The following is a 20,979-nucleotide window of genomic DNA, read 5'->3' on the forward strand; positions in this document are numbered from 1 at the left end:
CCGTAACCTGCGCAAAGTGAAAATGAAACTTAACAGCTTTTGAATGTCTGACTCCCGGCTTCTATGCCGTACCCTACTTTTCAGTAACCTGGTCGCCCGAGTTCTCGGTCACATTGGCCGTTTCTCAATACGTGTTCTTGTCTGTTCTTCTGTTTTTGCATTCTCGTGAAACATCACCAGTTGCAGCCCAAGTACTGTTCCAGTTACAAGTAAGGTTATAATAGTTTTGGATTTTTCATTACAGTTTAGTTTTATTTAGTTTTGACTTTTTTTCTCTAATTCAGTTAGTTTTAATTCATTTTCAGAGCAAGTTTGCTAGTTTTTATTAGTTTTCATTTTTTTCTAAATGCTTAGTTTTAGTTTAGTTTAAGTACTAATTTTAGTTTTGTCGTATCTTTTATCTTCTTCTACGTCATATTCAAATAAATCCTATACAGGACTCAGCTGCTTTCTCCCAACTTTAGTCTCCATGTTTCCAGGTAGAGTGGGGACCAGAAGACGACTAAACGACAAGTGATGAGAAGTGACGGACTATGAAGTACCATATGGTGCCCTAGCTAAAATTGCTAGAGCGAAATAAATCGCTTTCATATCAATCCGACATTGACAAAGAAGAAAACGAAGGGAATTTATCCATAATTTTTATGCTTTAGTTAGTTTTGTAAGCACGCAATATAGTCTTAGTCAGTTATCGCTTTTTTTCTTTCAATTATATTTTTTTATTTATTTCAGTTTACGAAAATGTTTTTTCAATTCTAGTTTTAAACATTTCGTTAGTTTTCATTAATGATAATAACCTTGGTTACAAGTTCACATAAACCAAGAACACATGGAATACCCAGATATTCTTCTTGTCAGCTAGCTTAAACCAAGGATGCACTGGTTGGTGACTCGTGTAGACTTGGCTGGGAAATAATTCCCAAGATGCAGTTTGTGGCGGTACAGGTGTGAGTCAAAAACATATGGAAGTGAATAACACTGAAGCAATTTTTTTTTTTTTTTTACAGATATCGCTATTATTTAACCATAAAGTCATGCTTATGTTATACGGTTGGAAAAATGTAAGCTACACTCCAAAAAAAAAAAAAAAAAAAATAGAAGCAGTAGTAGTAAAAGTAGACTACTTTTTATTTTATGACACTGACAGTATTCATCTGTATTTTTTATTGTAAATAGAGCCTTCACACACTAGTACACTTTGACTGCACAACACAATTATGGCAAATGTCACTGTTTCCTTTAGTGTCGTTCTGTAAATGCACCAAAACTTTGATTTATTCTCAACATATTCCATACAAACTAATCCTGAAGAACTTCATAAACAGTCACCATTTAAAGATAAAACATATAGGGATATGTTTTGGCTCGAGACAATTTTATTTTTCTATTTCTGTCTTAAAATGGCTCTTTAGGTCGTAAAGTTTGCCGATCCATGGACTAGCACAATGACCCAGGTTTCAGGTTTATTCACTCATCATCCATAAAACAGTAAATACAAACAATGAGGCTAATTTTAAGTCAACCCAATATGAATTATGTCGAGGCTGAGTAGGTTTATAGGCTTATATACGCCTCGCCTACGTTCAAATCTAAATCAGTTTCAGGCTACCAATCAAAACAGCAAAAACCATTCCTGCTTGTATCCCTCGAAAATATTTTTCCAAACCAGTGTTTTGAAAACCATAAATGAATCGCACATCTTTAAATTTCTATTTCATTCCATAATTTAACCCCAATAACACCTATACATCTTCTTTTTATACACTTAACAGCTTTTTGTACAGTAAACATACAAACCTTATTGTATTTCTTATTTCTTATGATTACTTTTTCTCCCCAAACAATCACATTTTTGAAAAGTAAAGAAAGTAATCACAAAAAAAGTAATCATCTATACATCAGATATGGCAAAATTATTTTTTTTTAGTTTCTAATTTTAAGAAATTTGACCAAAAAATGCCTCGACAGTCCCATGCCAACACTGATGGGTACATGGTTTATGACAAAACACAGAAAAAACAGGAAGTCGGCCATTTTGACTTAGATAGCTCTAATTTTCATTCTCACTTTGCAAAATGCTTCAATAATTAATAATAATACTCCTGATAATTTTGATATTTGATTTTGTTCTGTCCATAAGTTGTTTTTTCTTGTATCCTGCTGTTGTGCCCCTCTGCTTTGTCTGTAAAAGCAGTTTTTAAAGGTGCTATATAAATAAAAAAAATTATTATTATTATTATTATTATTATTATTATTAGCCTCTTCCTCCAAATTTCTGAATAAGTCTACTGTTTGGTAATTGTCATATTCTGACCGCAAATAGGCTGTGTTTTACCTTGTTTTTATCTTGTTGAATAAGAAGAAAGATTTATTTTCTCCCGTTCTTTGAAATAAAGAAAATGATCACAATAGGAACTCAGTCACAAAATTAGAGCATACAGGTTTGTTGTGCTGTTACAGTTGCAGACAAAATTATTAAACAACCCTTGTTTTCTTCAGTTTCTTGTTCATTTTAATGCCTGGTACCATTAAAGGTACATTTGTTTGGACAAATATAATGACAACAAGTAAAATAGCTCATAGTAGTTTAATTTCAGAGCTGATATCTATCCATTTTCCATGGTTTTCTTGATAAAAACCAAAATCACTTCAGTTCTTACATCAATATCTATGGCATTGTACTGACAAAAACAGTGCTTTTAGACATTAAATGTTTTCTTTTCTGTCTGTTTTAGTCACATGATACACACAGGAGTTAGTCCTGGATTACATAACCATTGTTTTTGATGACTTTTGATAGTCTAATAATTTTTTCCGCGACTGTATATACTTCTTGGATTTTTTTTTTTTTTTTTGCCACTTGCCATGGGTAAGGAATCAGATAATAAGGTTCTAAAATATATGTTCCTTTCACTTTACATGCACTTTTTATATTTACTTCTTGGATTTTTAATTTATTTTATTTTTTTGCCACTTATGGGTAAGGAACCAAACATGGCAACTTCATTAACCTTGATTTTAATAATGGATTAGATTTATATAGCACTTTTCTGTATCCACAGCTGCCCTGGGGCAGGCTGACAGAAGCATGGCTGCCAGTTTGCACCTACGGCCCTTCCGACCATTCATACACATTAATACACCAGTGTGAGTGGCAGCACAGGAGGCAAGGAGGGTGAAGTGTCTTGCCCAAGGACACAACAGCACATGACTGGGATAGAGCGGGATTCGAACCACCAACCCTTTGGTTATTGGATGACCTACTCTACCATCTGAGCCATGGCCGCCACTGATTTTCTATGTAATAATACAAGATTTGGAAAAAATTTTCACAAAAGTAACACAGTCTTCTTATGTCCTCCAATAACACACTAAGGTGGATGTTTTGAAGGGTTAAAAGGCTTATTCTGTTTTCTTTTCTGTCTATTTTAGTCACATGACACACACACAAGAGTTAGTACTTGATTGCGTAACGATTGTTTTTGATGGCTTTTGATAGTCTAATAATTTTTTTCCGCGACAGTATGTGTTTTACATCGTTTCCAATTTGTTTCATCTTTAAAGAATGAAAACAACAACCCACCATGTTTTTTTCTACTTTCACTCAAAACCAGAATCAGCCTTTTAAACTGAAAACAAATCCATATCACCCAGGCCTTCCTCAGTGCTTCCCTTTAATGCTTAAAATAAATATAGCGCGGCTGCTGTTTACTTCTGTGTGTGTTTGTACTTCGGTCTACCTTATTGTAGTTCCGTGGAGCCGACTCTTTGTTTCCCGGCCTCAGGGCCTGAAGCTGGGCATCGAGGATGTCCAGCAGCTGCTCGATGAGTCGCACGGATGAGGTGACATCTCCAGCCTGGATCCGGCTGCGAGTGTGGGTTTCCAGCTCACCAGCTATGCTGGCAGCGTTCTCTCCACTCTTTATCTGCGCATGAGTAAACACAGACATGCACACAGTTAAATACAGTCATGGTAATAAGATCATTAAAACAGCTTTTATTTATGCACAAAAGATACATATGAACAATGTTATCATGTGCAGTCACTCCTATTATTAACCTATAAAGACCCAAACCTCCACCCCTGACCAAAAGCATCTACTGATCTAAAATGTTTAATACCTGTTGAGCCACTAATCCAGTATTTTTCAACCTTGGGGTCGGGACCCCATGTGGGGTCACCAAGAATTCAAATGGGGTCGCCTGAAATTTCTAGTAATTGACAAAAATAAAAAATCACAATCCATAAAAGTGAAGCTGAAACTGAAGCACTGTGGTACTGTTTATCTTTTAAATCAGGGGTGCCAAACTCATTTTAGTTCAGGGGCCACATTCAGCTAAATTTGATCTGCAGTGGGCTAAACCAGTAAAATAATAACATAATAATATATAAATAATGTCAACTCCAAACTTTTCTCTATATTTTACAGTGAAAAAACTAAAATTAAACAATGAAAAGGTTTACATCTACAAACTGTCCTTTCAATGTGAATAACATGAACAAACTGAAAGAATAAGTGTAAATTTAACAATATTCAGCCTCAGTTTAACATTTACACATGTTCATTATAACGTACAGATCACAGTGGATCTACAAATACACAAAAGATTTAGTAACAGGCAGAATGTTGTTAAAATTGCACTTATTTTTCTTAAGACATTTCAGGTTGTTCACATTTTTTGTGAAATTATACTTTGTTTTAGTGTAAATACATGAAAATATTTACATTTACAAAGAGAAAAATTAGGAGTTGTGAGTATTTATAGATTATTATGATAGTATTTTAGTGGTCTGACCCACCGGAGATTGAATTGGTCTGCCTGTGCAACCTGAACTAAAATGATTGTTAATTTCTTAATATCTATTTTTGCATTTCACAAATTCATCCTAAGGGCCAGACTGGACCCTTTGGCGGGCCAGATTTGGCCCCCGGGCTGCATGTTTGACACCTGTGTTTTAAATGTTCACTGTGGTCAGTTTCTGATGCTGCAGCTCTTTTATAATTCATAGTTTGAGTTCTTGTTTGTTCAGTATTAACTGTCAGCCTTGTAAATCCAAGCTGGGCTGACTGTACATATCTTGACCAAGGAAAATAAAATTCTCACTTTGTGCAGTAATCTACACCTGGCTTTTCTGCCTGCGTCCATAATAATATACATTATATAGACTAAATGTTGTCTAAAATTAACGTTTATTTGCAACATAATATAGCAAACTATTACATGATCAAAAACAAATTAGTTTTAGCCACAAAAAAAAAGTCTCCTTTTTGAATGTCTGCAGTCACTAGAAATTTGTGATGTTAAAATGGGGTTATGAACCAAAAAAGTTTGGGAACCACTGCACTAATCCTATCAATACAAAAAATAACTGGTGTAAAATGCAGTTTGTCATCTTTCATGGTCATCAGATATACTATATATACACTACAAACAAAGAGTTAAGGATATTTCCTTTTTTTTTTTTGTCTTTTTTTTGGTCATTTTTGCCATTTGTAAATAAAACTATTTCGGGTCATTAAAAAAAATGTGTTTCAATTCACACAAAAAAGTAAAAAGCGCTGTGCCAGAATCCCAACTGAAAAAAATAGCCCAAAAATTTAAAATATCCTTAACTTTTTGTTTGTAGTGTATATAAGGGCCTAGAGTATGTCTACCAGTTGTGGTTTGAGATCCAATAAATATGAAGTTAAATCAAGTACCCGTCTATGCTGTTCTACTCTCTGTAACAGGCTCATGAAACCCGCTCAAAAATCCACATTCTTTTACATATTTGAAGGTTTTCCAAAAAAAGTAACACAATAATTACTTTCCCAGGTAACTATTTACAATTATGAAGGAGTAATTCAGTTACTAATTCAATTACTTTTTTGGGAAATTAACTAGTAACTATAACTAATTACTTTTTTTTTAACCCAAAAAGGCCCGATGCGACTTTTGTTTCAGTTCACAACTTCATTTTTCCCTCTATTTAACCTTTCTTCAGTGATTTATCATCATTTATTATAATATTATCTTCTGTATTTTGCATTTTTTCAGTGAAAATCTGATATTTTCCTCCATTTAATTTACCGATCACATAGATGTTCATTAAAGCTCAGATTAAAGTTGAGGGTTATTATATCAGAAACAGAGAAAACTGAAGAAAAATATAATTAACTGAACATAAACCATGTCTCCATCCACTGTCATTAATCCAACTCCATGGGTTTTACTGGTGAATCAATGTTGTAGAACATGACAGTGTTTCCATGGTAACTACAGAGCCTCTGAACGTCCAAATGGGTCATATCTGATGACCATGAAAAGATGACAAACTGTATTTTACACTAATTATTTACATGTATCGATAGGATTAGTTGATCAACAGGTACTAAACAGTTTAGATCAGTAGATGCTTTTGTTCACCAGTGGCTGTTTTATGGGTTAAAGTAATTTGCCCAACACTGGATATGACCCATTTGGACGTTCAGAGGCTCTGTAGTTACCATGGAAACATCGTCATCTTCTACAACATTGATTCACCATTAAAACCAATGGAGTTGGATCAATAACAGTGGATGGAGACACTTGGTTTACGTTCAGTTTATTATATCTTTGCTGCAAAACTCACATTTTCTTCAATTTTTTTTCTATTTTAATATAATAACCTTTGAATTAACTGAGTTTTCAACAATATCTAAACCAATTATAGGAAATTCAATATAGAAAAATATATGATTCATAGTGAAAAACGCAAAATACAGAGGATATTATTATAATAAATGGTGATAAATCACTAAAGAAAGGTAAAATAGGGAGAAAAATTCATCTGGGAACTGCTACAAAAGCAGCACTGGGTCTTTATGAGTTAAAACATGCGTAATACTCCTTTTATGCAATATTAATATTCTTTTTTGCTCATATTACTCTAAGTTATCACTGTCACCGGTATGTGCTTTTTCATGATACTTCTACTTACTTCTGACCTCCATCATTTTATATCCATTACTTATTCTTAGTATTTGAACTGTTTTACTCTTATATTGTTTACCCGAGCAACATATGCTACGGCATTTTCCTTCACGGTGAATAAAAATCTATCTTATCCATCTTACGTTATTCATAGTACTAAAAAAAAAAAAAAAAAAAAAACTGTCTTCCTCAGGGTTTCCCTTGCCTCCTTCCAAAAAGGATCTCTTTATTACCAGCCCTTTCACTTCATTGTAAATAAGATGGACCTTGTAGAACACATTGTGAGGTTTTTGTTCCCTCTAGCGCTGTTTCATTTGCAAATCACACCTTTAGCAACCCCACTGCAATTACAATTGATTTTTGCCAAAAGGAGAACGTATAATGGATTCTTCCAAGGATGCAACCCTTCCAGTCACATACACGTACTTAAAAAACCTCTTAGAAAACTGGTGAGAGGAATGCATGACTAAATAATCAGTGTGTGTTCGCCGGCATAAATCTAACTGCGGTAACCGTTTTACTTTTGTTTCACATTTGGACTTATCTGAAAACTAATTATAGCCAAAATTACACTATGATCAGTTCAATAAGGAGTATGTTGGAAAACACTGTGATGATTTAGATCACAGGTGTCAAACATGAGGCCCGGGGGCCAAATCTGGCCCGCCAAAGGTTCCATTCCGGCCCGTGGGATGAAAGTGCAAAAATTAACCCGAACAGTCCAGGTTGTCACGATCATTTTGGTTCAGGTTCCACATACAGACCAATGTACAATCTACAGTAAAAATAACAACACAATAACCCATAAATAATGACGACAAGTGTTCTTTGTGAAAAATGATGTGGAAAAAATTTAAGTGAAAAAAAATAACATTACACTGTGAAAATATTTACATGTACAAAACTATTCTTTCAAAATAAAATGCAAATAAATACATAAATAAAAACAAATACGAACAACCTGAAATGTGCAATGTGAACATTATTTAGCCTGTTACTAAATGTTTTGTGCACCCATGGATCCACTGTGATCTGCAGTTATAATAACAGATGGAATATTTGAGAAATTGTTCAAATTTTAGTTCCAAACTCCACAATTTTAACAATATTCTGCCTGTTACCAAATATTTATGTAACACTGTGTGTAATGTACATATATAAGTATTAAGTCGAGGCATAATATTGTTAAAATTGCACTAATTTTTCAAATGAAATTTCTGTTTTTTCAGGTTATTCACATCTTTTTTTGTAAAATGTAAATATTTTCATTATTTAATTGGGTTTTTGTTTGTACTAAAATAAAAAGAAAAACTTGGATTTGTCATTATTTATAGGTTATTAAGTCATTATTTTACTGGTCTGGCTCGCTTGAGATCAAATTGGGCTAAATATGGCCCCTGAACCAAAATGAGTTTGACACCCCTATCTCAAGATGTTTCCAGTTGTTCATGTTATTCAGATTTTTGTAGATGTTAACATTATCATAATTTTATTTTGGGTTTTTTTCGCTGTTATTATTTTACTGGTCCAGCCCACTGGAGATCATTTTGGGCTGAATGTGGAACTGAACTAAAATGAGTTTCACACCCCTGCTCTAAAACATAGAGAAAAGTTTAGAGTTGAAATAATTTATATATTATTATATTATTATTTTACTGATTTGGCCCACTGCAGATCAAATTTAGCTGAATGTGGCCCCTGAACTAAAATGAGTTTGACACCCCTGATTTAAATTGTGGTGCGCTTCGTTAAAATCAATATGCTTTATTTAAATCTGTGTTCTGCTCTGCTCTGTGTTCCAATAGTCAGCACTAAACATGGAGAATCAGCGTTCAGTTTCTATGCTCTGTATATCTGGAACAAACTACCAGAAAATATCAGGTCTGCTGAGAGTCTGAGTTCTTTTAAGTCAAGGTTCAAGACTCACCTGTTCACTGCTGCCTTTGACTAAAAGGCTTTTGACTTTTTAAATTGTATATTCTTTTTCGAAACTCTGCACTGCAACTCTTACTTTAATATGTGTTCTTATATTTTTGGATTTTATGTGTTGTTTTCTTACTTGCTGTTTTTAATCACCTTTTACATGTTTCTTTTATAACAGGGGTGTCAAACATGCAGCCCGGGGGCCAATGGACCAAAGGGTCCAGTTTGGCCCCTGGGATGTTTTTGCCAAGTGCAAAAATTCCACAGTCTTGAATTGAATTAAGCAAAAAAAAAAAATTTAGCTTGAATTAAGTAAAAAATCTAGAATTAAACAAAAAAAAAATCTTCAATTAAGTAAAAAAAAACCTCTTCAATTACGCCCAAAAAAATCTCAAATTTAGCAAAAAAATCTTCAATTAAATAAAAAAAATATCTTGAATCAATCCAAAAAAAATCTTCAAGTAAGTAAAAAAAATGTTGAATTCAGCCAAAAAAATCTTCAATTAAGTAAAAAAAATCTTCAATTAAGCCACAAAAAAAATCTTCCATTAAGTAAAAAAAAAATCTTGAATCAAGACTAAAAAATCAAGAATTAACAACTTCAAATTTTTGTTCTTTGTTTTAGTGCAAAAAACAAAACAAAACATTAAATTATGAAATTATTTACATTTACAAACTATCCTGTAACACTAAAATGTGAATAACCTGAACAAATATGAACAACCTGAAATGTCGAAAGAAAATTCAGCACATTTTGAACTATTTTTCTGCCTGTTTCTCAGTGTTTAGCGTCTTTGTAGATCTGACCCACAATGCACATGTAGAAATGAGAAGCTGAGGAATAATATTGTTAAAATTGCACTAAATTTTCTTACGTTTTTCAATTTAAATTGCAGTTTTTTCAAAAAAATTTTTGGATAGTTTATAAAAGTAAGTATTTTCATAATTTAATGTTCTTTTTTTTTACACTTAATGACAACTACAGTTGTCATTATTTATAGGTTATTATGTTATTATTTTTCTGGTTCGGCCCACTTCAGATCAAATTTGGCTTAATGTGGCCCCTGAGCTAAAATGACCCTGTTTTATAATGTTTTAAATGTGTTTCTTTTTCCCTGTCATTGTATTTCAGTGTTCTGTGTGAAGCACCTTGAATTGCCTTGTTGCTGAAATGTGCTATATAAATAAACTTGCCTTGCCTAAATTCCAAATGATGGTGTTAATGCATCGATATTACATATAATACTTGAAGCCGCACAGTGCTTCAAAGTGATTTTTAAAGAAATTTAGCCTAACTGTAATTAAAGTCTACTAAAAAAGAAGACAGTTAATTAAGTATTAAGAGCAGATGCTTTGTAATGAAGGGCCAGTTGAAATGATCCAGTATTTTAATCAGGCCAGCCTTGGAGATATGATAATGTGTATGTGGAGGTGGACAAGGAGGACGGTCAGGGCAGTGGGGCAGAGGAAGGGGACGGACCCCCGGCTCTGGGTCTCACCTTCTGGGCCACCTGGTTGACCCACGGGGAGGTGCAGTTACTCAGGTCAGGACCCCGCGGGTTCCACATGACCTGTTCTGCCAAGCACTGGAACGAAGCGATGCCTGGAGACGAGCAGAGGGAGAAGAAACAGGAGGAAGGAGGAGTAATGGGGAGATAATAAGCATTAGGTGTGTGCAATTAAAGGGGAAAGTGTGGGGGAGAAGGAGCCAGTCAGACATAAGTGCTAGAGACATTTTTTATAGGCCAGAAAAACGGAACGAAATGAATTTTAAAAATGCAATACTCAAAGTGTTTGAAGAGGAAATAAGGAAAGACGAGGTGGAGTAAAAAGTCAGTGAGAAAATGGGTCAGAAGTTGAAGAGGTTAAATAATAGAGCGTAAGTGGCAGTGAGAAAGAGAGGGGACGGGAAATAGGGGGAAAAGACGGCGGGGGCGGAAACAGGCTTTCATGCTGTAATAGGAATAGTTTGGAAGGAACGTATAGGCAAGAATTGCACATTTACTCTGCACACACACACACATACACACACACACCGAAGACAGCACCATCAGGTATGATTCCTCACCGTTAAATAAAAACACCTGAAGGGAAGCACCTTTCACCAGCCCTCATTTCCAGCTGTGTTTTTCTGTTTAGTTAAGAGGGTTCAGAGAAAGGACACAACGCGGGGATAAAGCCTCGAGAAGGGTCTTTCCGCTCCCCGTTAACACAAACAACTAACATCAAGTGGCGCAGACAAGACAGAGAAAAGAAGAGAGAGAGAAACCACAGAAAGACAGAGGCGCAACTTAACAGCGAAGACGAACGACAAAAGACAATGCAGCCGCACTTCACAGTTGCGGGAGGATCAGAGCAGATGTGGCGTTGCATTTCATACCCTCTTTTTTGTCTCTTTCCCACTGATTCTTTTTTCTCCTTGCCCACTTTTCTCTATATTCTCCTCCATCGACCACAGATTGGGTTTGAGAGCTCTGCCAAGATGCAGCAATTAAGCCAGCTGTTAATTTAATGTAAACTGCTGCGAGAACACAGAGAAGAAGCAACATCGGAGAAGAAGATGGAGGGAGATGCCTGTTATTTGTTGATTTTTTTTTTTTTTTTCTTTTTCCCTGTGACTAAAGACAGCTTTTTGATGGCTGCATGTTTGGAGGTATAGAAGCTGGCATGAAGGGAGGTGAAGCCTGTGTTGTCGATCCTTTCATTTCATTATTCGCTGTTTTCAATCAGCTCTGTTTCTGTTGGGAGATGAGCCTTTTATTTGTGGAGGACAGGCTTTCATCTGTCTGTCCTGGGGGACTGCGCCTGCTGGTGGGACCGACGCAGGGACAGAAGAAGACAACAGCGGAAAAAAACAAGTGTACGAGCACAAACACGCTGATCACATGGGCACATGCAAAGATGAACTCGTATGTATAAACAACACACGCATACAGGACGAACAGTATGAAGCTGCAGTATCATAAGGAAAACATGTACCGACAAAAATTTGCTTAGAGGTCTTATTTCTGTCTTTGTGATAGATAGATAGATAGATAGATAGATAGATAGATAGATAGATAGATAGATAGATAGATAGATAGATAGATAGATAGATAGATAGATAGATAGATAGATAGATACCACAAACAAGTGAGAAATGAAATATAAAAGAAAATGAGACATTTTGTATTTATATGAATATTTAGATTGGCTAAAATTTGCTTAGAGGTCTTATTTCTGTCTTTGTGCATAAGAAATCAATATAAGTGAATCCCCAAATGAACTTTGTGTTGGTAAATGCAAGTTATTCAAATTTACAGGATTTCAGTTCTGTTCCAACATGTTGATGGTCATATGAACTATGTTTTCAGCTCAAAAATGTCCAATTTCATCACAATTAATGCTATATTTTCTTGTCACAAACGGCCAAGTTAGATTTGAACTGAATTTACCTGAAAAACAAATATTCTATTCTTTTAGATTCCCCAATTTTTCTTACAAGATTATATACTACATATCACATTTTATTTTTACAGGTTGCAATATAGAGTATGGTGCTGATCCATCCTGCTTATGTTACGCCAGTACATACATAAAGAATGTCATGTCACTTTTTAAATCAACAGTTTTCTAATAATAAGCATTTTTATAAAGAAATAACAATTCTATATTGTTATTTACTCTTTAGTATGACGATAAACTATACAATAAATAATTCTGATCCCAGTTTTTGCACAGGGATCATTTGTAGAAACAGTGACATGGCTGCCGAGAGTCAGTATGATGGGATCCGGAACAACCATGTCACATCCGTCCACTGCCACATTTTGTGTTTTTGTGTCAGCTGTTATTGTTTTAGATCCACAATACTAACATTTATGAATAAGAGGAGAATTAGCAATAGTAAGTATATAAGTTTTTTACTAATAAAGTACTGGTACTGACCAGAGCATCATGGGTAATGTCACATCCGTCCACCAGCAAAATTTTCACATACACGTGCTATTCAAAATCCAATATTTCTGAAAATAGAGCTTCCACTGTCAAATAATATCAGTAGTCTGTGCACAAATGTATTAGCATTATTTCAACACAGTTCTATGCATTTCTTACAACTTTTTTTTTTGGACAAAAATGGCCACTCATTTGACCCCCTAAGTAAATTTTAGCCGGTACATTACATGTCTTACGGAGGGTCAAAATCTGCATGAATGACATAATAAACTGTTTTTTTATTTAATTAATTGAAATGCCACTAATGCAAACTAAATCAAACTGAACTGAAACATAATGAATTTAAATAATTAAGATGAACCTAAGTGAACTGAATTAAATCTAATTGATTGAGTTGAAATGCGATTAATTGATGGAACAAAGTGAAACTGAACTGAAAAAAAAAACAAAACATTGCAGTGGGTGCTCTGCTGGGTCAAAAGTAAAAATAAGTGCTCAAAGTTCTGATGTAGATATAAAAAGAAATCAGGCGCTTGTCAAGGACAGGACTGGATTGAATGAGAAGCAAAAGGTAAAAAGACTGTCGGAAAGAATCAATGATAGACGTCCCGAACAACATAAACAATCCTGAAAATGACAGTCAGCAAAAAAGTCCAAGGCACTCTGATTGCAAAAATAAAAATACGATATTTACTTAAAGGGACAATGCCACTGTGTTTTCAACTCATTGAGGTTTTCATCAGATGGAACAACACAAGAGACATGAGCTTAACTGAAACCGCAGCACGTCATGTGACACTGGTCATGTGACATTAAAAAAATACATCACAGGAAAAAAAAAAGAAAAACAGATTATTATTTATATTATTTTTTTGATTCATTTCATTTTTTTTTTCATGACACATGATTCATAAAGACCCAATGCTAATTTTGTGTCAGCTCCCAGAGGAATTTCTCTCTCTATTTAACCTTTCTTAAATGATTTATCACCATTCATTATCATAATATGCTCTTTATTTTGTGTTTTTAAGTCAAAAATCAGGTATTTTCCTATATTTAATTCACTGATTATGTAGATGTTCATAAAAGCTCAGGTTAAAGTTGAGGGTTATTATGTCAAAAACAGAGAAAACTGAAGAAAAAGTGAGTTTTTCAGTGAAATATAGCATTAATTGAACATAAAACAGCTGCCTCCATCCACTGGCATTCGTAAAACTACATGTGTTTTAGTAGTGAATCAATATTGTAGAAGATGACAGTGTTTCCACGGTAACTACAGAGCCTCTGAATGTCCAAATGGATCATATATGATGACCATGAAAAGATGACAAACTGCATTTTTCACCAATTATTTACATGGTTTGATAGAATTAGTGGATCAACAGGTATTAAATGTTTACATCGGTACATGGTTTTGGTCCATAGTGGATGTTTGGGTCTTTATGGGTTAAAGGGATTCTAAACACTAACATGAACAATGCTGAAAATAACAGTCAGCAAAAAAGTCCAAGGCAGTCTACTTGCAAAAATAAAAATACTATATTTACTTAAAGGGACAACGCCACTGTGTTTTCGACTCACTGAGGTTTTAATCATACGGAAAAACACAAGAGACATGAGCTTAGTTGAAACCACAGCACGTCCTGTGACACTGGTCATGTGACATGAAAAATACATCACAGGAAAAAAAAAAGAAAAACAGATTATTATTTAGATTTTTTTTTTTTTTTTGGTTTATTTCTTTTTTTTTTTTTCATGACACATGATTCATGAATTCATTAACCCATAAAGACCCAATGCTAATTTTGTGTCAGCTCCCAGATGAATTTTTCTCTCTATTTAACCTTTCTTAAGTCATTTATCACCATGTATTATAATAGTATGCTCTTTATTTTGTGTTTCTAAGTCAAAACTCAGGTATTTCCCTATGTTTAATTCACTGATTATGTAAATGTTCGTAAAAGTTCAGGTTAAAGTTGAGGGTTATTATGTCAGAAACAGAGAAAACTGAAGAAAAAGTGAGTTTTTCAGTAAAATGTAACATTACCTGAACATAAAACAGCTGCCTCTATCCACTGGCATTTGTAAAACTACATGTGTTTTAGTAGTGAATCAATATTGTAGAAGATGACAGTGTTTCCACAGTAACTACAGAGCCTCGGAACGTCCAAATGGGTCATATATGATGACCATGAAAAGATGACACTGCATTTTTTACCAATTATTTACATGGTTTGATAGAATTAGTGGATCAACGGGTATTAAATGTTTAAATCAGTACATGGTTTTGATCGATAGTGGATGTTTGGGTCTTTATGGGTTAAAGTGATTCTAAACACTAACATGATTCACATGACTCAATTATGATAAAGTCATGTGTAAAAACCAAGGTTATGATAGTTTTGGATTTTTCATTATAGTTTAGTTTTATTTAGTTTTGCCTTTTTTTTCTCTAGTTAGTTAGTTTTAATTAGTTTTCAGAGCAGGTTTGCTAGTTTTTATTAGTTTTCGTTATTTTCTAAATGCTTAGTTTTAGTTTAGTTTTAGTTTTTTCATATCTTTTCTTTTCTCTTCTTCACTGTCATATTCAAATACATCCCAGACAGGACTCTGCTACTTTAGCCCAACTTTAGTTTCCATGTTTCCAGGTAGAGTGGGGACTAGAAGCTGACTCTAAACGACAAGTGATGAGAAGTGACAGACCGTTAAATATCAAATGGTACCGCCAGCTAAAATTGCTTGATGGAAATAAATCGATTTCATATCAATCTGACATTGACAAAATACGAAAATTAAGGGAATTTTATCCATAATTTTTATACGTTTTAGTTACTTTTGTAAGCACACAATACAGTTTCAGTTAGTTATCGTTTTTTTCTTTTAATTATAGTTTTTATTTATTTCAGTGAATGAAAATATTTTTACAATTCCAGTTTTCGTCATTTCGTTAGTTTTCGTTAACGATAATAACCTTGGTAAAAACTGCATTTTATTGATGAAAACAGCTCTCCTGTTTGCAAATCTTGAGCCTTCCCACATTGATGATTTGGTGAACATTAGTTTAAATTCCAGTTCATGAAATTTGTGTTAAAAATTTTTTTTTTAAAAATCAATGTTCCTGCCTCTCATTGGGCACTGAGTCCACCGGTTCTCCACTAAACCTCCTTTATTTTCTAACATGTCGAAGTGCTGCTGTCTTATCGCTCTATTCTGAACCACTCGACTCACACACGTGTAGTCTCAAAAAACCATCGCCATCATCGGTTAATCTGTTTATCAGTTTGACGCTGAGATAAAGTCCCGAAACACCACGGTGACATAACAACACATGCTGCAGAAATGCTATTTTTGTCAGAGAACTTTGGTAGGTTTAAGCTTCAGTCGCCCGTGAGAAAGAACTGTCTGACGGCAAGGAAAAGCCCTGAAAATATTCCAAATACATCACACACTTAAATGAATATTGATTTTTAAGCGAGTCTTTCTCAGGTGCTAAAACCAGCACAAAAACTCCAAATAATCCGCTCAGAGCCTCATACAGTTCTGCATAAGTGTCTTGTGATTCCCTGTTGTACCGATGTCCCTGAACTACTCCTATCTCAAATTCACACCTGCACCGTCAGACAATGATCGCTACACTCTAAGCCTGTTTCCCGATAATTTTCTGAATCATGCGGAGTGTGGCATTAGACTGATGTTGAAAGTACGGCTTAAGTATTGAATTGATTTTTATTAATTGAAAGTGAATCAAACTGAAATGGATTTAAAAATGAGGTGAATGAGATTCTCAAGATGGCGTCGCGTGAATGGCCTTGAGTAGCTCCTTCTGCACCACACTTTTACATCCCCAGTGCAAGAAGGAGCAATTCTATAGGTCATTCCTCCACACAACCATCAGACATCCCCCTCATATCACACTATGTACAACCACAATGTAGATATGTAAATATTATTTCAATTTTACTTTATTTTTTCATACTAATTCTCTTTTTATATTGGCTAAAATTTACTTAGGGGGTCAAATGAGTGGCCATTTTTGTGAAAAAAAAAAAAGTTGTAAGAAATGCATAGAACTGTGTTGAAATAATGCTAACACATTTATGCACAGACTACTGATATTATTTGACAGTGGAAGCTCTATTTTCAGAAATATTGGATTGTGAATAGCATGTGTGTGTGAAAACTTTTGCTGGTGGACGGACGTGACATTACCCATGATGATCTGGTCAGTACCAGTACTTTATTAGGAATACACTTATATACTTACTGTTGCTAATTCTCCTCTTATTCATAAATGTTAGTATTGTGGATCTAAAACAATAACAGCTGACACAAAAACACAAAATGTGGCAGTGGACGGATGTGACATGGTTGTTACAGATCCTGTCATACCGATGCTCGGCAGCCATGTCACCGTTTCCACAAATGATCCTTGTGCAAAAACTAGGATCAGAATTATGTACTGTATAGTTTATCATCATACTAAAGAGTAAATAACAATATAGAATTGTTATTTCTTTATAAAAATGCTTATTATTAGAAAACTGTTGATTTAAAAAGTGACATGTGACATTCTTCATGTATCTATTGGCGTAACATAAGCAGGATGGATCAGCACCATACTCCATATTGAACCTGTAAAAATAAAACATGTCATATGTAGTGTATAATCTTGTAAGAAAAATTGGGGAATGTAAAATAACAGAATATTTGTTTTTCAGGTAAATTCAGTTAAAATATAACTTGGCCATTTGTGACATGAAAATATAGCATTAATTGTGATGAAATTGGACATTTTTGAGCTGAAAACATACTGTAGTTCACATGACCATCAGCATGTTGCAACAGAACTGAAATCCTGTAAATTTGAATAACTTGTATTTACCAACACAAAGTTCCTTTGGGGATTCACTTATATTGATTTCTTATGCACAAAGACAGAAATAAGACCTCTAAGCAAATTTTAGCCGATATAAATATTTATATAAATACAAAATGTCTCATTTTCTTTTATATTTCATTTCTCACTTGTTTGTGGTTTCTATCTATCTATCTATCTATCTATCTACAAACAAAACATTAAGGATATTCTGAATTTTTGGGTTATTTTTTTCAGTTGGGATTCTTGCGCAACACTTTTTAACTTTTTTTAGTGTATGAATTGAATTGAAACACCTTTTTTAATGACCACACATAGTTTTATTTACAAATGGCAAAAATGACCAAAAAAAAGCCAAAAAAAGAAGAAATATCCTTAACTTTTGCTTGTAGTCTATCTATCTATCTATCTATCTATCTATCTATCTATCTATCTATCTATCTATCTATCTATCTATCTATCTATCTATCTATCTATCTGTCTATCTATCTATCTATCTATCTATCTATCTATCTATCTATAAGGTTCCTACCAGTTCACTTTTAGTCTTTTTAAGTCCTTTTTAAGACGACTAACGACAGAATTTAATGCCCATTTCGCAACCTATTTCACGGCCATACTAGCAAAAATTCGAAACTCCTAAATTCAGGAAAACTCAACCAGTTCGAGAATGATCTTTTCTCCAAACAGGCCTTATTAAACTTGTACTTCCCTTGATCCTGAGAGTGTGGAAGAAGGATTTAGAGCCCATGTTTGACCTTTGGATGGGGGGACTGGCAAACACACTACATCTGGAAAGACTAAGGTACTATAATGATGATAGAGGCAAAGTGTTTGAGCAGATATGGGACGCTGTGTTAAAATTTCTTCAATGAGGCGACTGATGTGAGAGACTAACCTTACTGTTTTCTGCATTACACATATTTTTCTTTTGTTTATTTGATATACGATTAGTAATTTGTAGCATATTAATTTATTGTTGTCAGGACTGTGTTGCTGTAAAGTTTTATGTTTATGTTGCTCTTTGTAAAAATGAATAAATATATATTTTTTTTTAAATTGTACTTTCCCTTGCTTACTTTTTGCTGGCATCACTTAAAGTTCCCAAAATCAGCTTTCTAGGGCGACTAAAGGCTGTGTTGGGCTGAATGTTTTGTGATAATTTCTCACCAGGGGCTGCAAAGTTAGCGATAAGTGGTTCGTAATTTCAATATAAATTGCTGGGTTGGAACAGGTGGAACTGAGTAGAGTACTGTTACTTTCTTTGCAGCTTGGATATTTAACAGACACATTTAAACACAATACAGTGAACAAGTTTATGACAACATAACTGAAGACCTACCACATCATATTAAATACCTTTGAAAGACTTTTTAAGGTATTAAATATAGATTTGTAAATTCAAGACTTATAAGACTTTTTAACACCCCGCAGGGAACCAACCAACCAACCATTCAACCAAACACCCAAACAACCATCCAACCAAACATCCAACCAACCAACCAACCAACCAACCAAACATCCAACCATCCAACCAACCAACCAAACATCCAACCATCCATCCAACCAACCAACCAACCAACCAACCAACCAACCAACCAACCAACCAACCAACCAACCAACCAACCAAACATCCAACCATCCAACCAACCATCCAACCAACCAACCAACCAACCAAACATCCAACCAACCAACCATCCAACCAACCAATCAACCATCCAACCAACCATCCAACCAACCAACCAACCAACCAACCATTCAACCAAACATTCGACCATCCAACCAACCATCCAACCATCCAATCAACCATCCAACCAAATATCCAACCATCCAATCAACCATCCAACCATCCAAACAACCATCCAACCAAATATCCAACCATCCAACCATCCAACCATCCAACCAACCAACCATGTACTGAACTGAATTGGAGTTCTAACCTAGTGATCCTTTAGGACAAGGCCGGTCTACAGTTTCCCCTCTCTGTGTGGTGGGCCACTGGACTCCACGGACCAACTTGGCCTCGCAGAAGTACGGCTCCGGGCCTTGAGGAGGGCGGGATGGCCGTCGCGTTACAGGTACGGTGGCTGTGATTGGTCGCAGGTCAGGGTGCTTGTTGATGGAGCCGATTGGGCGTGAGGTCGGGGCAAGAGGACGGACGGTGGAGGGGCTGGCACTGGAGGTGAACGGCCTCGCTGGAAGAGTCGTAGTCACTTGTGTGGTGGTCAGAGGACCTGGAATAACCCGGGAGAAGAAAAGATAGACTTACAAGCTGTGAATGAGACAGAGATACAAGTGAAAGACATTTAGAGAGTTATAAGAGGATGTAAGGGATTTGTTTGAGAGCAGCTAAACCCGACAGCAAAAGTCTGAAAAAGAGATCAAGAGAGTGAAGGACACAGGCGTTGGCATATAAGATGTCTCTGAAGTTGAGTTCAAAAGTTAGCCTCACAATAATTGGGGTGACAAATACTTTTCGGAGCCCCTCCAGTCTGCTCTCAAGAGAAAGGGGTAGAAGCGAGGGAGGAGTCGGGAAGAAAGCATAATCATAAGACGGAGGGAAGTAAATAATTGATCAAATGTATCAGAGAAGTCACCATCACTAACAACCAAACCTAATGCGAAGATAAAAGCAACACATCACAACTACAAAATCCTAAATGATCAAACGCAGAGTCAGCGAGCAACTGAGAGCACTGGCGCTGCCGCCGCCCGTCTGTCTCCGCCTCCTCTCTCTCTCTCTCTCTCTGGGCCTAATCTGAGCTTTATACAGGCCTTTATGTGGCTCAGATATACAGTGTATCCAAACCTCACTCTCTCTCTCTTTGGCTTATTGATGGACTGCCAAAATACAGTGTGGTGTTCTCATTTCATCCTCTTCCTTATCATTTCAGAATGACTTTTTCATTATCCGTGACACAGACAAGTTGATATGAAGTGCCGTGGCAGTCAAACCTGAGAGCCTGCTCTTTACTAACTATGCCTGGGGATGGAAATACACTGATTTGGTATCTGAGGCACTAAAATGTCAGATAAAAGCATTAACAAACACCCACTGCGCAGATCTTTAGAAGTCTTTCGTGAGCGGAGATTATTTTTATTGAAGTACATCAATTCGCTGTAATGCAGAGTAAGTTTTTGCATGAATAAAACCAAATGAAAACTAATTAGCTGAACATGAGCTTTTTTTTTTTTTTTTTTTTTTTTTTTTTTTTTATAAAATCACGTTTTTGCTTTGCTGTAGTGAAAGAAAATCTGTACATTTCCAACTCAAGTCATTTCTTCAGGAA

The 20,979-nt window shown here is 35.1% G+C and overlaps 1 protein-coding gene across 2 annotated transcripts in view; it reads right to left on the reverse strand.

Annotated features, from left to right (window-relative positions):
• Nucleotides 1-20,979, reverse strand: part of adgrl1a (adhesion G protein-coupled receptor L1a) — a 166,523-nt gene that overhangs the window by 59,498 nt on the left and 86,046 nt on the right. For both annotated transcript variants that reach the window (XM_030141051.1, XM_030141050.1), the window contains 3 exons: nt 19,630-19,923; nt 10,377-10,480; nt 3,741-3,926 (listed from right to left, as the gene is read on the reverse strand). In XM_030141051.1, the coding sequence (XP_029996911.1) occupies nt 3,741-3,926; nt 10,377-10,480; nt 19,630-19,923 (584 nt within the window). The remainder of the gene's footprint in view (nt 1-3,740; nt 3,927-10,376; nt 10,481-19,629; nt 19,924-20,979) is intronic.

This window comes from Sphaeramia orbicularis, chromosome 8 (assembly GCF_902148855.1).
Source record: "Sphaeramia orbicularis chromosome 8, fSphaOr1.1, whole genome shotgun sequence".
Classification (NCBI taxonomy): Eukaryota; Metazoa; Chordata; class Actinopteri; order Kurtiformes; family Apogonidae; genus Sphaeramia; species Sphaeramia orbicularis.